The 20,187-nt window shown below is 40.7% G+C and overlaps 1 protein-coding gene across 4 annotated transcripts in view; it reads left to right on the top strand.

The window, feature by feature from the left end:
- The window catches only part of MYO1B (myosin IB), a 189,540-nt gene that overhangs the window by 111,331 nt on the left and 58,022 nt on the right, over window positions 1–20,187 (top strand). For all 4 annotated transcript variants that reach the window (XM_058710880.1, XM_058710897.1, XM_058710887.1 and 1 more), the window contains exons 7-11: window positions 2,290–2,353; window positions 14,176–14,274; window positions 15,647–15,750; window positions 17,733–17,880; window positions 18,160–18,278. In XM_058710880.1, coding sequence (XP_058566863.1) covers window positions 2,290–2,353; window positions 14,176–14,274; window positions 15,647–15,750; window positions 17,733–17,880; window positions 18,160–18,278 — 534 coding nt within the window. The remainder of the gene's footprint in view (window positions 1–2,289; window positions 2,354–14,175; window positions 14,275–15,646; window positions 15,751–17,732; window positions 17,881–18,159; window positions 18,279–20,187) is intronic.

Raw genomic sequence — 20,187 nt, 5'->3', positions numbered from 1 at the left:
GAAGAATGCCATTCCAAGATCATCTGAATTCTCTGTGCTGCCCATTAGTTTATTCCTGGTCAACTTTCTTTTCCATGCTCTGCAGTGTTTAGTCTACTGTCTTCAAACCTCCTATCCTTTACTCTGATGGTGTTATGCTTACTTCATGGAAATCATTATCATCATCGTCTTCCTCTTCCTCCTCATCCAAGTCCTCAGCTTTGGTGCCTCACCTGGCCCTGTATCTACATAGATACCCTCCTGTCACACTGGGAGATTCTCAACTCCTGTCTTGCACTAATCCCTCCACCTGTGCTCTAGATCTGGTCACTTCCTGTGTCTAGGAACCACCCTCCATCAAAATCACCCCCTCTCATATGGTCAGCCTCTGACTCTCCTATGAAGTTATGGTTTCTCCCTTCCTTTGTGTCTGCTGCCATCATGGAGGGCATGACTGATCACTAAGTTGCCTGGGCCACATTCCTGGACTTTTTAATCATTGCCCCTGCCTTGTGTTAACCTCGTATGTCCAAACGGGATCCGTCATTGTGACTCTCAACTCTGTTTAATCTTCCCTTTATCGCTACTGCTGCTGAAAGTCACCAACATTTCTCCCATGACTACTGTAACTTCCTATCAGCTCTGTCTGGTTTTGTTCCTTTCAGTCCATTCCACATTATCTAGGGTGATCTTGCAAATAGGCAGGTCTGATCATGACTTCCCTGTTTAGGAATGTTTATTGACAGGACTTTGCTGTCAGGTGAATGTTCTGATGCCATGATATGCTCCAGCGTCCCTCACCATCATCATGGATGCCAATTCTTTTTTTTTTTTTTTTAATGTTTATTTATTTTTGAGAGAGAGAGATAGAGCACGAGTGAGATAGGGTCAGAGAGAAGGGGAGACATAGAATCCAAAGCAGACTCCAGGCTCAGAGCTGTCAGCACAGAGCCCGATGCAGGACTCAAACTCACTAGCTGTGAGATCATGACCTGAGCCGAAGTCAGATGCTTAACCAACTGAGCCACCCAGGTGTCCATGGTTACTGATTCTTGTGCCTGCTCCTTCCTGCTCTCTCGCCTCCTTGCTGCCTTACTTAACCCTGATACTTAGCATTTAAGCTAGGGTCGACTTCACCATTCATCCCCCTTTCTTTGTGTCCCTGACCCACCGTAGGATCTATCTCCAGACACAGAAATCTCGTTACCTACCTCAATTCCCCTCAGGCTGTAAGTTCCTTGAGGGTGGGAACTGTGCTCACTTTTTTCCTTGTGTCTATGTTAGTATCTAGGAAATGCTTAATAGGCATTTGCTTAATGAATAAGAGAAGACTTAGGACAGGTGACCCTTGACAATGAAGAAAGAAAAGGGCGAGGGAGCATATATAAGCTAATAAAAAGTCACAGATTGCATTGTTGACTGAGTGCCATGTGATCATGTTTCTTCCCCCTTACTATGATTTTGAAAACAGAAGGAGTTAAAGTGGTAATTCTTTGGGAGAATTATTTACAAGCCATCTATGTGACTATTACTAAAGTAGAACATGAAACAAAAGGACCACTTATTAGATCAACAATCCCTTTTCCAAACAAAAAACAGCTGTCAGGGTTACTCTGTTATACTTGTTACTCTTTAACTAGATAGTTATAGACCAGTTCTTTAAAAATCATAGTATGAAACTCCATGTGTGTTTCTGTGTGTTTAAAATACCATCTATAAAATGTAATAGGAACCTGGGATATATATATTGCTGTATAATCTAGATCAAAAACCAAAGAGAGTAATAATGATCAGTCTTTGATTCTGGATTGGCCACACCATATAATCATGCATTTCATTTGAGTAGATATAAAAACAGTATTTTATGTGTTCCATTTTATCCACTATCCAGTATGCTTGGGAGTTTCTTAGCCATGGCTTAAAACCATTTTGCTTATAAAAGTGAAATAATTTATATTCCCGACTAGTGCATATACAAGGAGTACTGCCTTTTCCCAGTTTTTATTCTTGAATTGAATATACACACACACTTCAGAGATTTGAAACACGTATCTGAAATGGAAAAGTCACATGTTGCCTAAGAAGATCTATTCTTAAATTAGCAACATGATATGTTAGCTTTGAGCTAATGGGGTATTTAGTATGAATTATTTATGGAGGCATATTGTTAGCCTCATGGTTACATAAATTGTCTGTTAATTACATTTAAACAAATGTATAAAGGGCTTATTAGTATGCTATTTTCTGAGAAGATGTGCTGACTGAATATTTTGAGGTCAACTTGAAACTCACAGAGTCTTTCTTTGGCAGGGCAAATATATGGACATTGAATTTGATTTTAAAGGCGATCCACTGGGAGGAGTGATAAGTAACTGTGAGTATTTTACTTGAATCCTTTCAAAGAAGTTCAGAATAGCAAAACATATATTAGAATATTTTAGATACTTGAGTCTTTAAGAGATAGATATAAGAATACAATTTCTTTTTCTTAGACAATGTGTTTCAGACTATGTGTTATGTTAGACTGTGATTTCAGATTGTTTTAGCATGTCTAAATCTTTTTTAAAGACCACTTAAAGTCTTTGTCTTTGAAAATCTTTAAAAGTTTGCTAAAGAAATAAGAATTAGTCCAACCGTATTTTAGATTCTTTAGGTCTTTAAGTTAATTATTTAACAAAAAGGATCCTGCGATGGTTCATTTCTTTAACAAAATTATTTCATGATTAAAAATAGAATATAAATATGCGGCACCTGGGTGGCTCAGTCAGTTAAGCATCTGATTCTTGATTTCAGCTCAGGTCATGATCTCACAGTTAGTGAGTTCAAGCCTCTTGTCAGGCTCTGTGCTGTGTGCCTGGAGCCTGCTTGGGATTCTCTTCCCCACCCCCACCCCCCGCCCCTCTCCCACTAGCATTCTCTCTCTTTCTCTGCTCTCAAAATAAATAAATAAACAGTTAAAAAAAAATAAAATACAGTTTTTTTAATTTAATAACTTTTTAGTAACTTTTTGGGTAACATTTATTCAATAAAATGAGTGGACCTGTACTTCAGATTTTATTGTGGGAAATTTTGTTTGTCTTGGTGTAATTAGATAATTAACATGTGATAAACCTAGTAGGAAAAACTACAAATTTATTAGCCTCCCTTAGTCATGATTAGTGATTATGGAAGTGAAATGTCCTTGTCAAAGGTGAAAAAATGAACAGCCCCAGGTCCAGAGTTTTCTAAAGTGGGCGTGATTGTTGTAAATATGGCCCCTTCTCCAGTGACTTTGAACCTGCAGTACGTACAGCACTGCCCTCATATTTCTGCTTGTATTGATTTAGTAGTTGCTTCATTTGGAAAATAGGAAATGACAACTTAGGGTTTGTGCACTTCCTCCCGGAACCACAGCCTGGTTATCCTCTTGAATCCTTCTATGTTTTTGAGGCCGCACCACTGAACCTCCCATCACCGCTGGCCTCCTCACCACCTATTGGGATTGAAAAAAATCTAAGTTTGCACTAGAAAAAAAGGTAATAAATTGACTCAGGTGTCCAAAACAATGCCCTTTAGATTTGTTATAGCAGTGGCATTCTTCCTTCAAATGAGATTGTATGCCGAACCCCAAATAGGAAATAGAGGAAACAAGATCTGATCTGGTAAAGAAGATGAGTAGCCAGAACCCCAGAACGCCTCTGGGGGCCCCTGAGATCTTTGCTGGTGAACTCGAACCAGAGGAATGCCATTTGAAAATTAACATTTTAAGTGATTTGAGGAAAATGTGTAGCTGATTTTTTAAGTTTTTAAATCACATTTCAGAGAGAAACCTAGGGGTAGGGTTTCCTTATCTGTGTGTGTGTGTGTGTGTGTGTGTGTGTGTGTGTGTGTGTGTGTTTTTGAATGTGGCAGAGGGATATGTTTTTTAAATGTTTATTTTTGAGAGACAGAGCACAAGCTGTGAAGGGGCAGAGAGAGGGAGGAGACACAGAATCCAAAGCAGGCTCCAGGCTCTGAGCTGTCAGCACAGAGCCCGATGTGGGGCTCGAACTCACGAATGGTGAGATCATGACCTGAGCTGAAGTCGGACGCTTAACTGACTGAGCCACCCAGCCTCCTCTAGAGCTTCCTCTCTTTGAAACAGTGGGATTGAAGTGGAAGAATTCTATGGTTCTTCCCGTTCCCACTGTTCTGTAGTTTTTACATAGTTTGATTTTCTATTTTAGTTTCCCCTTTGTGTGCCATACATTGGGATTAAGCCATATTTTTAAAAATACATACTTGTCAGAGAAACGTTTGAAGAGAATCTTTAATGTGAAATGAAACTGGCTGCTTAGGTTAAATGGCTTTATGTCAAATATGGAAACAAAAAGTATTCATGCAAACCATATATGATGTAACCAGAAGCACTGATGACCACCCTTGTAAGCTTTCCGCACAACGTCTGGTGGCTCATGATAGCTGTGAAGGAAAAAGGATTTGACCCGGTTTGAAGACCACCATTTCAAGGAATGCTTAATTTTTATTCTGAAAGATATTTATATATCTTTAGCACTTTTTACAAGACAGATGAACTCTAGTTATTAATTTAACAATACCCTATTTTTAAAATGAGGGTAATAATCTAAACATTGTGGAATGACTGAATCAAAATTGCTTTTGAGGATTCTAGGAAAATATTTAAGGATTATTTTGTTGTAAGTATTAGAAAGTAACTTAGGTTTTACATTTTGAAGAGTATGTTCCAAACAGAAATGTCTTCCTGCCCCTGATTCTTGCAGTATCCATGGAGAATAAATATTAAACACTCATTTCGTTTCCAGTTAAGATTAATATATCCTCATGAATGGATTTTTTATGGTGTTCGTTACCATTTGTTCCCACAATGAAATTAGATGGAAATTTGTGGTAGTGGGAACACCCTGTATTTTAGAGTACCCTTTGCTTCAGAAAGGAAAGGACTACATGCGTGTTAAGAGCAGGAAATTTCACCCTATGTACATAGAGCACTGACTCATAGGTGGTCAGTGGGAGTTGCTGTCTCCTGGCTTCAGGGGTGTAAAGCAATGGGCAAACTCATTCTTGCTCTCTCTAAACTGCCAAAAGTTAGCTTCTTGTAGTCCAGAAAAGAGGAAAAGATTTGCCGTTTTGTGGGAAGTCTATTTTGCCTCACCTTCCAGCAGCCGTGTAGTAACGGTGTAGATCATCGTTGGTTGTACTTAATACCTGGAAGAAGACACGTGATCAGCCAAGCTAGTTGGGCTCCCTGTGAGTGGAAGAGAAAGCCCCATGACTTACTCTCTCTTTCTAGAAGAGGGATGCTTGAAAACCTAAGTCTTGAACTCGCCTGACAACTGTATCTCTAAGGTTACTGTTGTTAGGCAAGGGGCATAATGGAAATAGAAAATGGCACCCATGCTTCAGTAGGGAAGATAAAATGTGGAAGCAGAGTTAGCACATCTTATTTTATGAGGTAGTATTTCTGCTACTTTGTTAATGCTTGTAGGTGTCATACGATTTATACATTTGTGTTTGAAGATTTTGGACCTAGTGTTATGAACTAGAAACTTTTGGCAACCTGTTGCTTTAATTAATAGTCTAGGTACTTTCTTATAGCTGTGGCACTTGATGGCAGTTTTCACTGTGAAGAAAATGTGAGAAAAGTCTGGAGGGATTTTATTTCCTAAAAGAAGAATAGCACCGATAGATATGCTCTAAAAAAGCCTTATGTTTCAGGTGTGCATATATACTTGTCCTTAATAGTTTAAGGACAGGAGGTATGGCTTTCCTGTTCACAGGAGTGTATGAAGAGCTCATGTAATATCTGACACACAGCAGGTGCTCAGTAAATCCAGAACTGAAGATGGAATTGGTTAAATATAGGCAGGCCCTACCTTTCCCTGCTTCATTATTTGGGGCATATCTATGAGGCTACTTGAGCAACTCTTATCATGTGGTTTCTCATGTCTAAACAACGAGACAGTAAGTTACTTATTTCTCTGTGTCTCCCAGTTTTTCATCTTTGAAATGAGGTAGTAAGAGTACCGATCTCATAGTGTTGTGAAAAGGTGTAAATTTTTTAACATCTGAACTCTTTTAACAATGCCTGGCACCTAGTAAACATTCAGTAAATGTTTACTTTTTCTCGTTATTACATACTTACTTTCTTGTTCTTGTTGTCTTTAGCCCCTAGCCAAATATATGTCCTATACGGACAGAGACTTAGTTTGTGTGGTTCATTGCTGAATGACACCAACCAAAATAGCGTCTGACACCTAACATATATTTCTTGAATTAATTAATAAACGCAAGCACACAGGAAATAACAGGTGATATCGCTGTGACATAGACAGATTTATCAAGAAATAAAGCTCCTGCTTTATTGGGTAATTTTATCTGGAATATTTAAGACAATTTTTTATTGAGATATAATTGACGTACAGCATTATGTGAGTTTCAGTGTACAACATAGTGATTTCAAATAAGTATTGCTAAATGATCACCACAATAAGTCTAGTTAGCATCTGGCCACCGTACATCGTTACAGACACTTTTCTTTCCTGGTGATGAGAATTCTTAAGGTCTGCTCTCCTAGCAACTTGCAAATATGTGGTACGGGATAATTAACTATAATTGATATGCTGTGCAGTACATCCCTATGGCTGACTTATTTTATATATCTGAATATTCTATGCTATTTGTTTTTAAAGGCTTTTTCTAAATCCCAGAAAGGCAACAAAATTATTGGTATTCAAACTTCATCTGTCACTGCCTTCTCTTTTTGGCTTGAAAGAAATACTATCCTGTGAATTATGAAGGAAGGCAAATATTGAAATTAGCTTGTTGCCCACTTATTAATCCACCCCAAACTTAGTAGGGTGTAAAACAATGGCCCTATCATAGGCCGTTGGACTCTGGGGATCGAGAATTCAGGTAGGGCACAGTAGGGTTGGCCTGTCTCCCTGATATGTGGGACTTCAGCTGGGAAGACAACTGGTTGGGTGTGACTTGCATGAGTGGATGTGGAGTGGATGTTGGAGTCTTCTAGAAGCTTGATCATATGTCACATGTCAGGCTCCTGGGCTAGGATGATTCAAAGCATGTGCTGAACTGGGACTGTTGACTGGAGCCACCTACATGTGGCCTTGTGTGGTGTGGGCTCTCACAGGTGGCTAGGTTCTGAGAGAGAGTGTCCCAAGAGGAAACATCCTGCAGTAGTCTGAGAGATCATACAGTGTTACTTCCACTGTACTTTATTAGGTCAAAGTAGGCACAAGCTTGCCCAGAGTCAGAGGTGAGGCACGTAGGTCCCACTTCTCAATTGGAAGAATGTCAAATGATTTGTCACCGTTTTGTTTTAATAAGCTCCAATCTGATAGATTTTTCTCAGGAATGGTTACAGTAATTTCTCACCTTGTGTCTACACCCTTGAGCAGTCCCCTCTCTCGGTGACTCAGGGTTTGGCCATGAGTGTTGTTTTGGTCAATGGAACAATAGTAGACGTGGCACAGCCAGAGACTTGAAAGTTGGTTCCGTACTGGAGTGTGTCCTCCCATGCTCCTCTTGGGAACCCTCTCATTACCACCATGTGGGTGAACCTGGGCTAGTTTGCTGGATGGTGAGAGACCACGTGGAATGTACCATCAGACATATGAGTGAGGGCACCTTAGATCAACCAGCTGCCTGCAGACCACCAGCCTATGAACAAGCCCAGGAGGGATCAGCCAAGCTGGCTCAGACCAGAACTGCGAAGGTGATGCTCAGACTCATGAACTGATAAATGGTATTATTAGTTCAAGCTGCTAAGTTTGGGCAAAATTTGTTATGTAGCAAAAACTAACTGATGTAGTGGTCTAATAGACAATCTACTTTCCCCCACCCAGTTTGGAATCCTGAGACATAGGCACAGGAATCAATCACTTTGGAGAGGATGCAGCTTTCTTACTGTTAGAGGCAAGGTTGAAGAAAGTGGCTTTTGGTTTCTCACCCAAGCAGGTGTGCTAGTAGTCCTCTGGCAGCCTGGCAAGACTTAGGCATCACAGCGTTAAGCAACCCCTGGCCTCTCCTTGTGTGCATTGCCCCATTTATCTTCGAGCGCTGGTAAGTAGAGCTTACTTAGTTACCAGAGTAAGCTGAATGGGAACACAGTGGGGGGAACCAGAAGGCTGAAGTGTGTGTGCATGCTCACATCCCTCTCCACACCTCACTGCTCAGAGAAGTCCCTCCTCCTGCCTGGGTGAAGAGTGAGGAAGAGGCTGAGAGAGGCTAGGGAGTTAGTCTAAGGAGATCCTTCCACAAGGCATCCTTAGAGCAGGAAGGAACAAGGACCCCACTCACAGGGGAGAGGGGGGACGGAGCCAGTCTCTGAACTCCTGTTCTTTATAATTTTTTGAATTTATGATACAATTGGCTTACACTTTTATGTGCTGTCTACGTGTTTATATATATCCACATCCATGCCATTTGTAGGAAATGGAATATAGTTTTACTCTTTTAGATGGTTTGGGATTTATAACTTTCTTTTTCCTTTTGGATCATACCTTTGCTATTATTGATGACAAGGTGCTGACTAGGAGCAAAGCTGCCTGTTGGAATACTTCCTAAAGGAAGCTCTGCTCTGCCTTGTTTTCTGAGAATATGTAAATATTGAGGCGGAGGTGGAGATTACCTGTACATGAGTCTGTTCTCAACAGCGAGTGAATATTCATCAATAAACAGTGTCTTTTTAACCTGTCTTCTTTAGGATCGAAATTCGCCAGAAACTAAGACACACCTTGTCTGGTTTATAATACAAAGCTGGGCATTTTTTAGTGCTTCAATATTCAGAGCTTCCAAAGAAGACAGAAATAATCAATCATTGGTTGTGAAGTATCCGTAGCAATAAGACAAATTTCCAAGAGCAATTCTTTTACCCTGTAATGGATGGCTTTGTATAAAAATCCATGCTTTTCTTTTTCTCGGTTTTACTGTGGCGGTTTTTCTTTTACAAAAATATTTTTACCGGAGCATTTCGGTGGCTCAGTCGGTTGAGCGCCCGACTCTTGATTTCAGCTCAGGTCATTCTCTCACGGTTCATGAGATTGAGCCCTGCGTTGGGCTCTGTGCTGACAGTGTAGAGCCTACCTGGGATTCTCTCTCTTTCTCTCTTTCTCTGCCCCTCCCCTATTCTCTCTCAAAATAAATAAATGAAACCTTAAAAAAATTAAAAAAAATATGTTTACTCTGAAGAAAGACTGTATGTTTGCCATGAAACAAGATTATATACAAATATAGAAGAAGTCAGGTGTTTGTTCAAATATATCTAAATTAATTAGGATAGTATATCTAATAATAAGATATCATGGGCTGTATCTCATTAATTTTATTTCAGAGTTGGGTATGGAGTTTTAGATTCAGGTATATACCTATGTGAGTAAATTTTTAATCAATAGATAAACATTAAATTTATATTAGAAAAAATCAGTTGTGAAAATACACATGTGCTATATGTATGTAAACAGATGCTATAATAAAAAACAGTAGTTGATTAGAGAGATAATAAGCCAAGTTTGCCTGGTGTTTTAAAGCCCAGTTTGCACATGCAGACACAGAAACCCTTGCATAGCTTCTCATACACTGGGTCCAGCTACCTATAGTGTTGACTTAATAATTCCAGGACACTGATTTTTGAGAAAACTTTAAGCTGATTTCTTAAAAATTACAATGCCGCAGTGAAGGTGGGGGTCAGGGTAAAATTGTCATGCTGTGGCGTGCCACGTGGTTCATGTGTGTCAAGACCTGTGGCCTGCGGGTGGATGGAGATTCCTGTGATCCCCAGGCTGAGAGAGAGCCCCATGGTGAGCGTTCTCATTTGCTCTCCCTGTAACACGCATTCACGGTGCAATTTGTAAGAAGACCTTTGTCCCGTCTTTTTGACTTTAAAATTTGTTACTAGTGAAACTTCCTGATTGTCATCCTTGAAGGCTTTGTTGTCTATTTCCAGGAAAAGTACAAGGTTGACTTTAGAATGTACACCCTAATCCATGAGCACACTTAAGCTCATAGAGTTTTCTGCTGAAACTACCATCAGTCATGCTCTGTAACTCACTGGTTACTTAGAGTGCAGGCCCATCGGTATTGCTAAATGCATCAGTGAAGGGGCATAAATGGATTCGAAAAACCTGAATGCCACTCAGACACTGGATCCATAATATTTATCTCTGAGCAATTGGAGAGGAGCACAGGATCTCTGGGGGTGGGTCGGTGTTGTGCATCATGGACTTTCATTGTCATTCTAGCCTTCCTAGCAAAAAAGCTGATGATTCCTTAAGCCTTGGACTTGGACCATTTCTTCTTTTTCAGGAAGGTAGACTATACATAAAATACATTTAATCTTGCCATCTCATCCTTCATCTGTTATGTTCTAAAGTAATGTGATGTTCTTTTTTCTTCCAAACCACTACTTATCCTGCTATTCCTTTGCCAATTAAAAGACTTCCTTCTCCAGCAGGTGCAAAAAACACGGCCATTTTACTTCTTTCATGTCTTGTACTGAGGGGAGGCTGGCCTGTGCTGTGCACAGGCACATGTCCCTGCCGTAGACTAGCTGGTAATTAGTCAGGACTCGGAAAGCCCCTGAATGACAGGCTCATTCTGGTAATAGTCAGGTGGCAATACCATGCTGGGGTAGGTGGGGAAGTTCTGCTTCCAGAGCCTGTGTCCCTGTCTGTTGGTTTTCTCCTTTAGAATGGCTTGATAGATTTATTTCTTCCCTTAAAGTGTAAGTTTGTATCAGATTTAATGGGAACTTAAGTTTGTATTTGGAGAAAGAAATGCATCTGCATTGGAATGCATGGAGACTCCTACTGTCTTCTCCACTAGGTATCTCCACTAGATATTGGCATATCCTGTACTGTTCTTTACTAAATCTTCTGAGCAGAGGCTCAATCAGTGGTGGCAGGAGCATGTGAGGCCAAAAGGAAGGCTGAGCCGGTGTTTGCTTTGACTTAATTCAGGGGAACATTCAGTAAATTAATTTGGTCGGGTAGCAAGTCTTGATAGTAAATTTAATTTATGTTCTGTGCTTTGAGTAATTATTTGATATGGCTTCATACTCTTAGATTATGTTGGTGCATGCGCCTTTAAAAAGGTAGAATAGGGGGGTGCCTGGGTGGCTCAGTCGGTTAAGCATCCGACTTCGGCTCAGGTCATGATCTCGCGGTCCGTGAGTTCGAGCCCCGCGTCGGGCTCTGTGCTGACAGCTCAGAGCCTGGAGCCTGTTTTGGATTCTGTGTCTCCCTCTCTCTCTGACTCTCCCCCATTCATGCTCTGTCTCTCTTCTGTCTCAAAAATAAATAAACATTAAAAAAAATTTTTTTTAAAAGTAGAATAGGGAATGGTTTTACGCATCAGCAAATTATTTGGGGCAAACCTTTTCCCTGATTACTTTTCTACCGAGAAGCTTGTAACTTAGGAGAAAAGTCATAAAGAAATAGGAAGTTCTGGAGTAATAGACTAAGCATTTTAGGTGATAAAACCTTCAACTGCTTTGTAATAAGAGGTTTTTTATTTTGTGACTGAGTTGCTTAGGTGAAGTCATGTATTTTATGTAAAGTATGGCCTTTCCTAGTGTTTATGGATTTTGCATTCTTTTTGCTGGAAAATTACAAACAGCAGAAATGTGATATCTTAGTCACCTGAAGCTTTCAATTCTGGCTGTGTCACTTAGTAACAGTGTGATGTGAGCCTCATTTTCTTCTATATAAAATAAGGATTATAAAGCCAACTCAGGGGAGGTGTTTGGGGTTGAATAGGATTACGAATGAGAAGCACGAATGCAGAGCAGGTCAATGAAAGTTCCCTTCCTATTCCCCTTTGTACCTTTCCTTTTAAACACACATTGTAGTATGTTTCATATTTGAAAATGATAGTAATCACTGATCGTATCAGCACGTGTGGTTCAAGAAGTACATCAACCAACATTCCTTTCCACGCTGTGCACATTGTTCTTGAACTTAGTGGCTGTTCTCTGCTAAATCTTCTAGCTGTCGCCGTTTTATACTCTTCATTTCCTGTCAGCATTTGTGCAAAAAGTGCCAAGCATTAGGCTGGCAATGCATTGCCGTTGTACAGTGTGGCCCTGTCTTGCTTTGAGGGTATTATTTCATGTCTTGAAGTACCACAATTTGCTTGTTAGAATGTGACCAGATAAGTGACATCAAACAGCTGTCATCCTTAGTAAGGTGCGCCTATGAAATGAGAGGGAAGCAGGCTGCCAGTACTCTCAAGGTATATGGCAGTATTCTTAAAATTTTTTTTTTTTCAATGTTTTTTATTTATTTTTGGGACAGAGAGACACAGAGCATGAACGGGGGAGGGGCAGAGAGAGAGGGAGACACAGAATTGGAAACAGGCTCCAGGCTCCGAGCTGTCAGCACAGAGCCCGACGCGGGGCTCGAACTCACGGACGCGAGATCGTGACCTGGCTGAAGTCGGCCGCTTAACCGACTGCGCCACCCAGGCGCCCCATATGGCAGTATTCTTAACGCTATGGGAAGAGCCTGGGTGTTGTGGGCTTTGACCCACATGGTCATTCTGCCTTCCCCACCCCCACCTCCTGCTCTTTCTTAAGGGCCTTGCCATCCCACCTTGGAAAGAGTTGCTGCTGTTGGCTTGGGTGCTGGGAGAAATTGGGAGCAGGTGTGGCTCTCGAACGTCTTCATATTTGCAGTCGGTGCTGGGTGCATTCCCAGTCCTGGCACGTAGTGGGTGAGCAGTAAGTGAGCTGATTTGAAGGAAATGTGTGTGAACAGATGAAGTGAACCATAGCATTTGTTTATATTTTTCATGCAGTTGAGTTACTTTCTTCGAGGCTCGAGGAGTTTCCTATGAGGATTAGCTTCTCCATGAAGAATCTGCTCATGCTCTGTAGATTCTTTCTTCTGAAACTGTACCTGTATTCTTAGAACCCCATAGGAGCTTGGTCACATGATCAGTACAAGCAAACTGCATTTTTATCTTATCTGCTTGTTCTGTCTTCTGCTTTGTGCGTCAGTATTTACTTCTTAACTGAAACAGTCAGTCCTTAGAGATGATGAGTAGTACACAACCCCTTCTTTTCTAAATTTTGTCTCACTGGTGCTTTTCAATTTTCAATTTTCTTTCGTTTTGCTTAATATAAAGTCTTCATTATCCTCCATGTATGATTTGAGGGAGGGTGTTGGCAGTCATCCAAGTCAAATGGGCGCTGGAGATGAAAACTCGGGAGCATCCCGTTACTATAATTTTTGAATTTACATATTTTTGTTCTTGTTTTAGTCAATTTAATTTTATGTGTCCTTGTAACCCATCTCTTCATTCTTATAAATGACCCTGTGTCTGGGGAACACCCTAGGTCTTCTCATTTACCAGATCCACATTCTTTCATTCTACCTAGGCTCCTCTTTCCATGCTCATATGGATTCCAGAAATACAAATTGAGAAGTTCAATGACCCTGCCCAGAGAACTTGCGCGTTTTTTCTCTCTCACTCATTTGTTGATAATGTTTAGATTTCAGCCTGACTGGAAATCAAATGTGTGTGTTCTCTAAATTAATAATGGGATCACTGATTCAGAATTTTGTAACTCAATTTGGCTTGTGCCTACAGAATCCAGAGCCCCTGTTATATCACTGGTCGGTGGTACGCAAGACTTCAGACAGGAATCCCCTCTGCCATTGTACTTACTTTGCCACCTCTTGTGTACTGCCACAATGTCTCTTTTTTGTGGTTGGTTGGCTTTTTTTCCGTCTCTCCCTCCTTCCTCCTTCCTTCCTTCCTTCCTTCCTTCCTTCCTTCCTTCCTTCCTTCCTTCCTTCCTTCATTTTTGCATGAAAGTTTGAAAACTTGGTAAGACATCTCATCACTGGATAAAAGTATCTGGAATCAAAGAAAGTATCACATATAACACCAAAAGCATATTAATATGGAAAATGTTTTGTCTTTAATCAGCTTGTTGAATGTATTGTTGAACTTATTTTGCATATTTACTATTGTTTGAAAAGAACCTGGTTTGTTTAATTTGGTAATTTTAGTTATAGTGAGGCTTCTTCCTGAAAGAACTGAAAATGTAGTTTCTGTTATTATTTCATTAAACACAGAAAATGAAAAAGAAAGTGAGGGGGGGGGTGGGGAAGAAGAACCATGGTAGATTTGAAAGCAAATTAATAATATACTATGATTTGACTCTTTTCTCTTTAGATCTTTTAGAGAAGTCTCGAGTTGTTAAGCAACCGAGAGGTGAAAGAAACTTCCACGTGTTCTATCAGCTGCTCTCTGGTGCCTCTGAAGAGCTCCTCAGTAAGTCCCTTTTTCTGTGTTTTAATTTAATTTTTAGTGTCAAAGCATTTTCCAAAGCATTCTTTTTAATTTTCTTCAAAATTTTCTATGACTGTGGTTGAAGTGAAGAACGTGGTATGTTTGCTTCTGTCATCCTACCCCAGGATTTGCTTGCTGTATGTCCCTATGTCTCACCAGATGCTGTGCATAGGTCTCAGATGGTTTACTCAAAGAGCTAACTGAATATTGGAGGAGGTGGATCATAATTTTGTTTTGATGTTTTATTTATTTTGGAGAGAGAGAGAGACAGCGCAAACAGGGGAGGGGCAGAGAGAGGGTGAGACACAGAATCTGAAGCAGGCTCCAGGCTCCGAGCTGTTAGCACAGAGCCTGATGCCAGGCTCGAACTCCTAAATCACAAGATCATGACCTGAGCAGAAGTTGGACGGTTCACTGACTGAGCCACACAGGCACCCCAATCATAAATTTAAACAATAAAATGGAAGAATATAATTGTTTCACTGAGGAAGAAGAAATTAGCAGGAGCCAGGAGAGGAGAACAATTATTTAAAAAAAAAAAAAATTGCTCAGTGAAAACTTAAAAATAGTGGGAAAACATTTGTAATTGATAAAAGAGTTAAAAATCTGACCTCTGGCTATTTTAGAGAACTAATATAAGTCCATCAGAATAGTATCCAATAATGAATAGCTAAGTGATAAAAGTTTTGAGCAAATAGTTCAAATTGTAAGTATGGAAAGTAAATGACATTTGGGGAAGAATCATTCTCACTAATAATCAACAAGTGTAAGCTAAAACAGCACTGAAGTGTTCACTATTTACATGTATTAGCAAAAGTGATTAAAAAGGACAAAGCTGGCAGAATTGTCAGGCCCTGGTCGTCTTAGAGCTTGTGGGTGTCACTTCAAAGTGAGGACTTCTTCCTGGGGACTAATTAGCAATCCAAAATAAGTCGTAAAATGATCAGAGCCAGGCGCACCATTTTTTAGAATATATCCCAATGAAGTAATTCAAAAGAATCCAAAGAACATTTTATATGAAGACCTTTATTGCTGCCCTAATGTTCAATGGCACGGGAATCACTAGGCAGACATCATGTTACAATGAAATAGTATATTGAAGATGTTTTGTATTATAAAAATACGGAAGGGGGCTCACTACAAATAAATGTAAAAAAGTAGTTTGAAATATGTACAACAGTGGTAAAGGTAGATTTTAGAAAAATGCTGTTGGTATTTGGGTATCAATTTTTGTTCTGTTGATTCAGTATCTAATATATGAAAGTCACTTTCATCTGGAGGTTTTAAGGAATGAGATATTAAAGACGGTTGGACTTACTGAGTAACTTACCAACACGTATGTGTGATTCAATAGATAAGCTTACACTCGAGCGAGATTTCAGCAGATATAACTACCTGAGTTTGGACTCTGCCAAAGTTAATGGAGTGGATGATGCAGCAAATTTCAGAACTGTTAGGGTAAGTAAGATACAGTCCTTTCATTACTGTTTAACAAGGTGCTGCCTTCACCTTATTCTGTGACTGAACATAATTAAGGTAAGCAGCATTCCTTTTCTTTTTTCTTTTTCTTTTTTTTTTTTTTTAACATGTATTTATTTCTGAGAGACAGAGAGAGACAGAGTATGAGCAGGGGAGGGGCAGAGAGAGAGGGAGACACAGAATTCGAAGCAGGCTGCAGGCTCCGAGCTGTCAGCACAGAGCCCGACGTGAGGCTCAAACTCACAAACCATGAGATCATGACCTGAGCTGAAGTCGGAAGCTTAACCTACTGAGCCACCCAGGCGCCCTCCTTTCATTACTCTTTAAAATGGGTGACACTCTTTTGCTCATTTGGAACTGGTAACGATTCTGAGTTTTCTTAAAACCATAACTCATGCCCCCTAAGGTTTTAGAATTATACAACAATTTATTGTATTCTTACTAAAATCCTACAATATTGTAAAGGCCCATGCTTTACTGGAGCATGCGATTTTGCTATTTGTCAAAAGGAGCTTTCTCATTATATTATCCTGACTCTTTTAATGCCGTCTTTAAATTCCAAATATTTTTGTAGCCATAGCTTAGTAGTTAATTTCCAACTGTAAGAACTGTCCCAGGAAAGCATTAAATCAATACTGTTTTTGAGAGAAAACTTCCAAAATCACATGTAAGCCAGAATGAGTAGCATTTCACGTTCATTAGAAACTAAATTATTTAATTTTTATTTTTTTAACGTTTATTCATCTGTTTTGAGAGAGAGTGCGAGTGGGGGAGGGGCAGAGAGAGAGGGTGAGAGAATGCCATGGAACCCAACATGGGGCTCGATCCTACGAACACTGCGCTCAAGATCTGAGCTAAAATCAAGAGTCAGATGCTCAACCAAATGAGCCACCCAGGCGCTCCTGAAAATAAATTATTTTAAACAATATCCTATCTCCTATGTTTATGTGCGCTTCAAAAATTACTCCTTTATGACATGATATGGTAACTGTACTTTAGCTGTGGTGGTGGGGAGGCAGGAAGTAGGTCAGATTAGCAGAAATAAGACTGGCATCAGTTGATCTTCAAGGCTGAGTGAAAATAACTTGGAGTTCTTTTCCTGCTCTCTCTACTGTTGTGTATGTTTGAAATTTTCCATGACAAAAAAATTATATTACTCCCATTGCTAGGCTGGGTAGTCTCATCACAAACAAACAAATAAAACAAAAAAGCTGTTGGCATTTATTCTCAAAAAGAGTATTTCTCTGAGTACGTCATTTGTTAAAAACTCTGTAAGCATCATCATACAGCAAGCTTCTCGCTTCCTGGACATGAATTAAGAGTTGAGTTCAAGTCCAGTTCTATAACTGCCTTGCCTGGCAAATCATTGGCACTTAATAAAAGCTTATGACTGAAGGAATGTTCCCTGTTACCTGTAATGCCTTGGGTCGGGCACTTCACCTTTGCAGACCAGTTTTTCTCTTGTAAAATAAACGAGGAGGTTTTTATACAGGAGTCATAAAAGCTTTTTGTTCGGTTTTATTTCTAGCAGCAGAACCCGGTATGAAAAAACAACACGTACTCACACGCATACACGCATTGTGCACACGTGCACACAGACACACACAGACACAGAGATATACACACCGAGCTGCTGCGGATGAAGCGGGGGTTGGAACCCAAGGCATGGCTCTTAGCCTCCTCTTCTTCCAAATTCCTCTTTGCTTCCCTCCACCTCTTTGCCCCAGCATGCAGAGTGCCCCAGGGACCCTTGAATCACAGCTTGAAACCATTAAACAAGCTACAGCCCCAACTGGTGCTGTCAGGTCTGTTCTTAGGTTTCCTCTTGGAGGGCTTATTCTGGGGCGCTTTGTCTTTTTTGTTGTTGTGTGTTTAGAAACAAATCTGTGGCATGATTCATTAAAAAAATAATATAAAGAGTGACAGAAAGAAAACAGCTGCTTTTCTCCCCCCACTCCCAGAATGCCATGCAGATTGTGGGTTTTATGGATCACGAAGCTGAGTCTGTCCTGGAGGTGGTGGCAGCCGTGTTGAAACTGGGGAACATCGAGTTCAAGCCCGAATCTCGAGTGAACGGTTTAGATGAAAGCAAAATCAAAGATAAAAATGGTAAGTCAGCGGAGAGTCAACCTTATATAGCAAACTTGCTTTTGAGCATCTGCCCACTTCTTAATCTAGAAAGAAAACTTCTGTTCACTGGAAAACCTCACTGGAAAATGCTTTCCAGCGAAACTGAACAGAAGCATAATTAGAGCTGAGTTTTAAGTCTTCTGAGTTCTACATTTTATACTATTTGATTTGAATGTGCTTTAGGAAGAACATCCTAAGCCCTGACAAGGATTTTTAGCAGCACATGTGTAGTCACTTTTTGTGTCCGTCCCCCAACAGAGTTAAAAGAAATTTGTGAGTTGACCGGCATTGATCAATCAGTTCTAGAACGAGCTTTCAGTTTCCGAACGGTTGAGGCCAAGCAGGAGAAGGTTTCAACTACACTGAACGTGGCTCAGGTGGGTGAAACATCGTGGCCAGAAAGTGAGTTTTTAAAAAGTCTGTGATAGTTTTTACATAAGTGGACACAAAAATTTCATTTTGCAGGTTGTTATCTTAACTGTCCATACTGTATTGCAGACATCATTCTAAGCACTGGGAGCACAGCAGTAAACTAAACAGATAAGGATCCCTGCCCTCGCAGAGGTTAAAATTTTGGTAGGAGGAGTGGCCATAGCCAGTAGGCCTCGTAAATAAATGAATTTATACGGCAAGCTAGCAGCAGACAAGGAGAAAAACGAGAGCAGAGTAAGGGAGACCCACTGTGCTGGGGCCGGGAAGTTGCGTCTGAGTGAGCTGGGAAATGATACCACTGGCATGATCTGCCTTGTATTTCAAAGGGTCATTCTGGCTGCGAGAGCAGAGTGCAGGGGGAGAATGGGTAAAAGCAAGGTGTCTTAGTTGGGCTACTATAACAGACTACCATAGTCTAGGTGGCTTAAACAAACAAAAAGAACCATTTATTCCTCAAAGTTCTGGAGGCTGGGAGTCTGAGATCAGGGGACCAGCATGGTTGCATTCTTGGTGAGGGCCATCTTCCTGGTTGACAGATGGCCACTTTCTTGCTGTATCCTCTTCATAGGGCAAGGGGTGGGGCAGGGGACGGTGTGCTCTGGTGTCCTCGTCCCCCTATAAGGACCCCAGTTCCATCATGGGAGCTCTGCCCTCATGACCTCATCTAAATCTGTCTCCTAAGGCTCCCACCTTCACATACCATCACATTGGGGATTAGGGCTTCAACATATGGATTTGGGGCTGGGAGGTGATACAGACGTTCCGTTCATGGCACCAGGAAGCTGCAAGGAATTGTGTGCTAACCTAGAATTGATGGTGTTTGAACCAGGTGGTAGCAGTAGAGTGAGAAGCGGTTACACCTGGGTACATTTTGATGCTGTTGGCTTAAGATGTGGCATGAGACAAAGGGAAGAGTCAAGGATGGCTCCCAACATGTTTCACTCAAGCAACTGGAAAAGTAGGATTGCCATTCACTAATTTGGAGAACACAGTGGGAGAAGCTAGTTTGGAGAGGCCAGATTGGCTTTCCTGCCTTCCTTTTCGTATACCGTCCATCTGAAGACAATGAAATCTTTCTAAGACTCCAGTCTGATTTGCTTACTTCTTCTGTCCTTTGGTTCAAGTTCAGTGGATGGATGAATGGACGGATGCACGTGTGGATGTTACACCAAGGAAGCTTCTGAAGCCCCTTTCAATGTAAAGCCTTTGTTCTACAGCTTAGACATTTTCCCACCCGTCTGTGCTGATCTGCACTGGAATTCAGTGACTGATTCGGCACTTTTGGCACAGAGGCCTGCTTTATTCTCACCCTATAGTCCAACTGTATTCTCCTCCTCTTTGTAAGTGGCCTGAAGCATCTGTAAGACAGTAGGTGGATTTAGTCTTTCTCTTTGCCTCTCTGAACTGGTCTTTGCTACTAACCCAAGGATGCCTATGTGTCTGTAGCTTTCAGTGTTGATTTCGTATTTCAGGTGAGGTGCTTTGACTATGAAAAATACTATAACTTCGGTTATATGTAAATTTGATTTGTAACGATCCTCTTCTGGTTAGAACTGTTGTGTGTCCTTCTTCCTAAATTACTGCTTCTGCTGTCATGTCTGTCCAGGTCAGTCTCACTCATGCAAAGTCAGATGGTGAGTCACTGACTTAATCAAGAAAAATTCATTGAGAGCCTGCTCAGCACAGGCCCCCATGTAGACCATTAGCAGGGACATAAGGGATGAAGGAAGACGCCATGGAGAAGATAATTTCTGAGCCAGCCTTGAAGGATTTAGATGAATAAAGAATGGGCAGTAGGGGGTTTCAAAAAGAAAACTGAGAAAAGCCAAGTTTGGAGTCCACATCAGGGGGAGG

Source organism: Neofelis nebulosa, chromosome 2 (genome assembly GCF_028018385.1).
Source record: "Neofelis nebulosa isolate mNeoNeb1 chromosome 2, mNeoNeb1.pri, whole genome shotgun sequence".
NCBI classification, from domain to species: domain Eukaryota; kingdom Metazoa; phylum Chordata; class Mammalia; order Carnivora; family Felidae; genus Neofelis; species Neofelis nebulosa.
The sequence above is the reverse complement of the archived record's forward strand: the minus strand, read 5'-3'. Positions and strand labels throughout refer to the sequence as shown.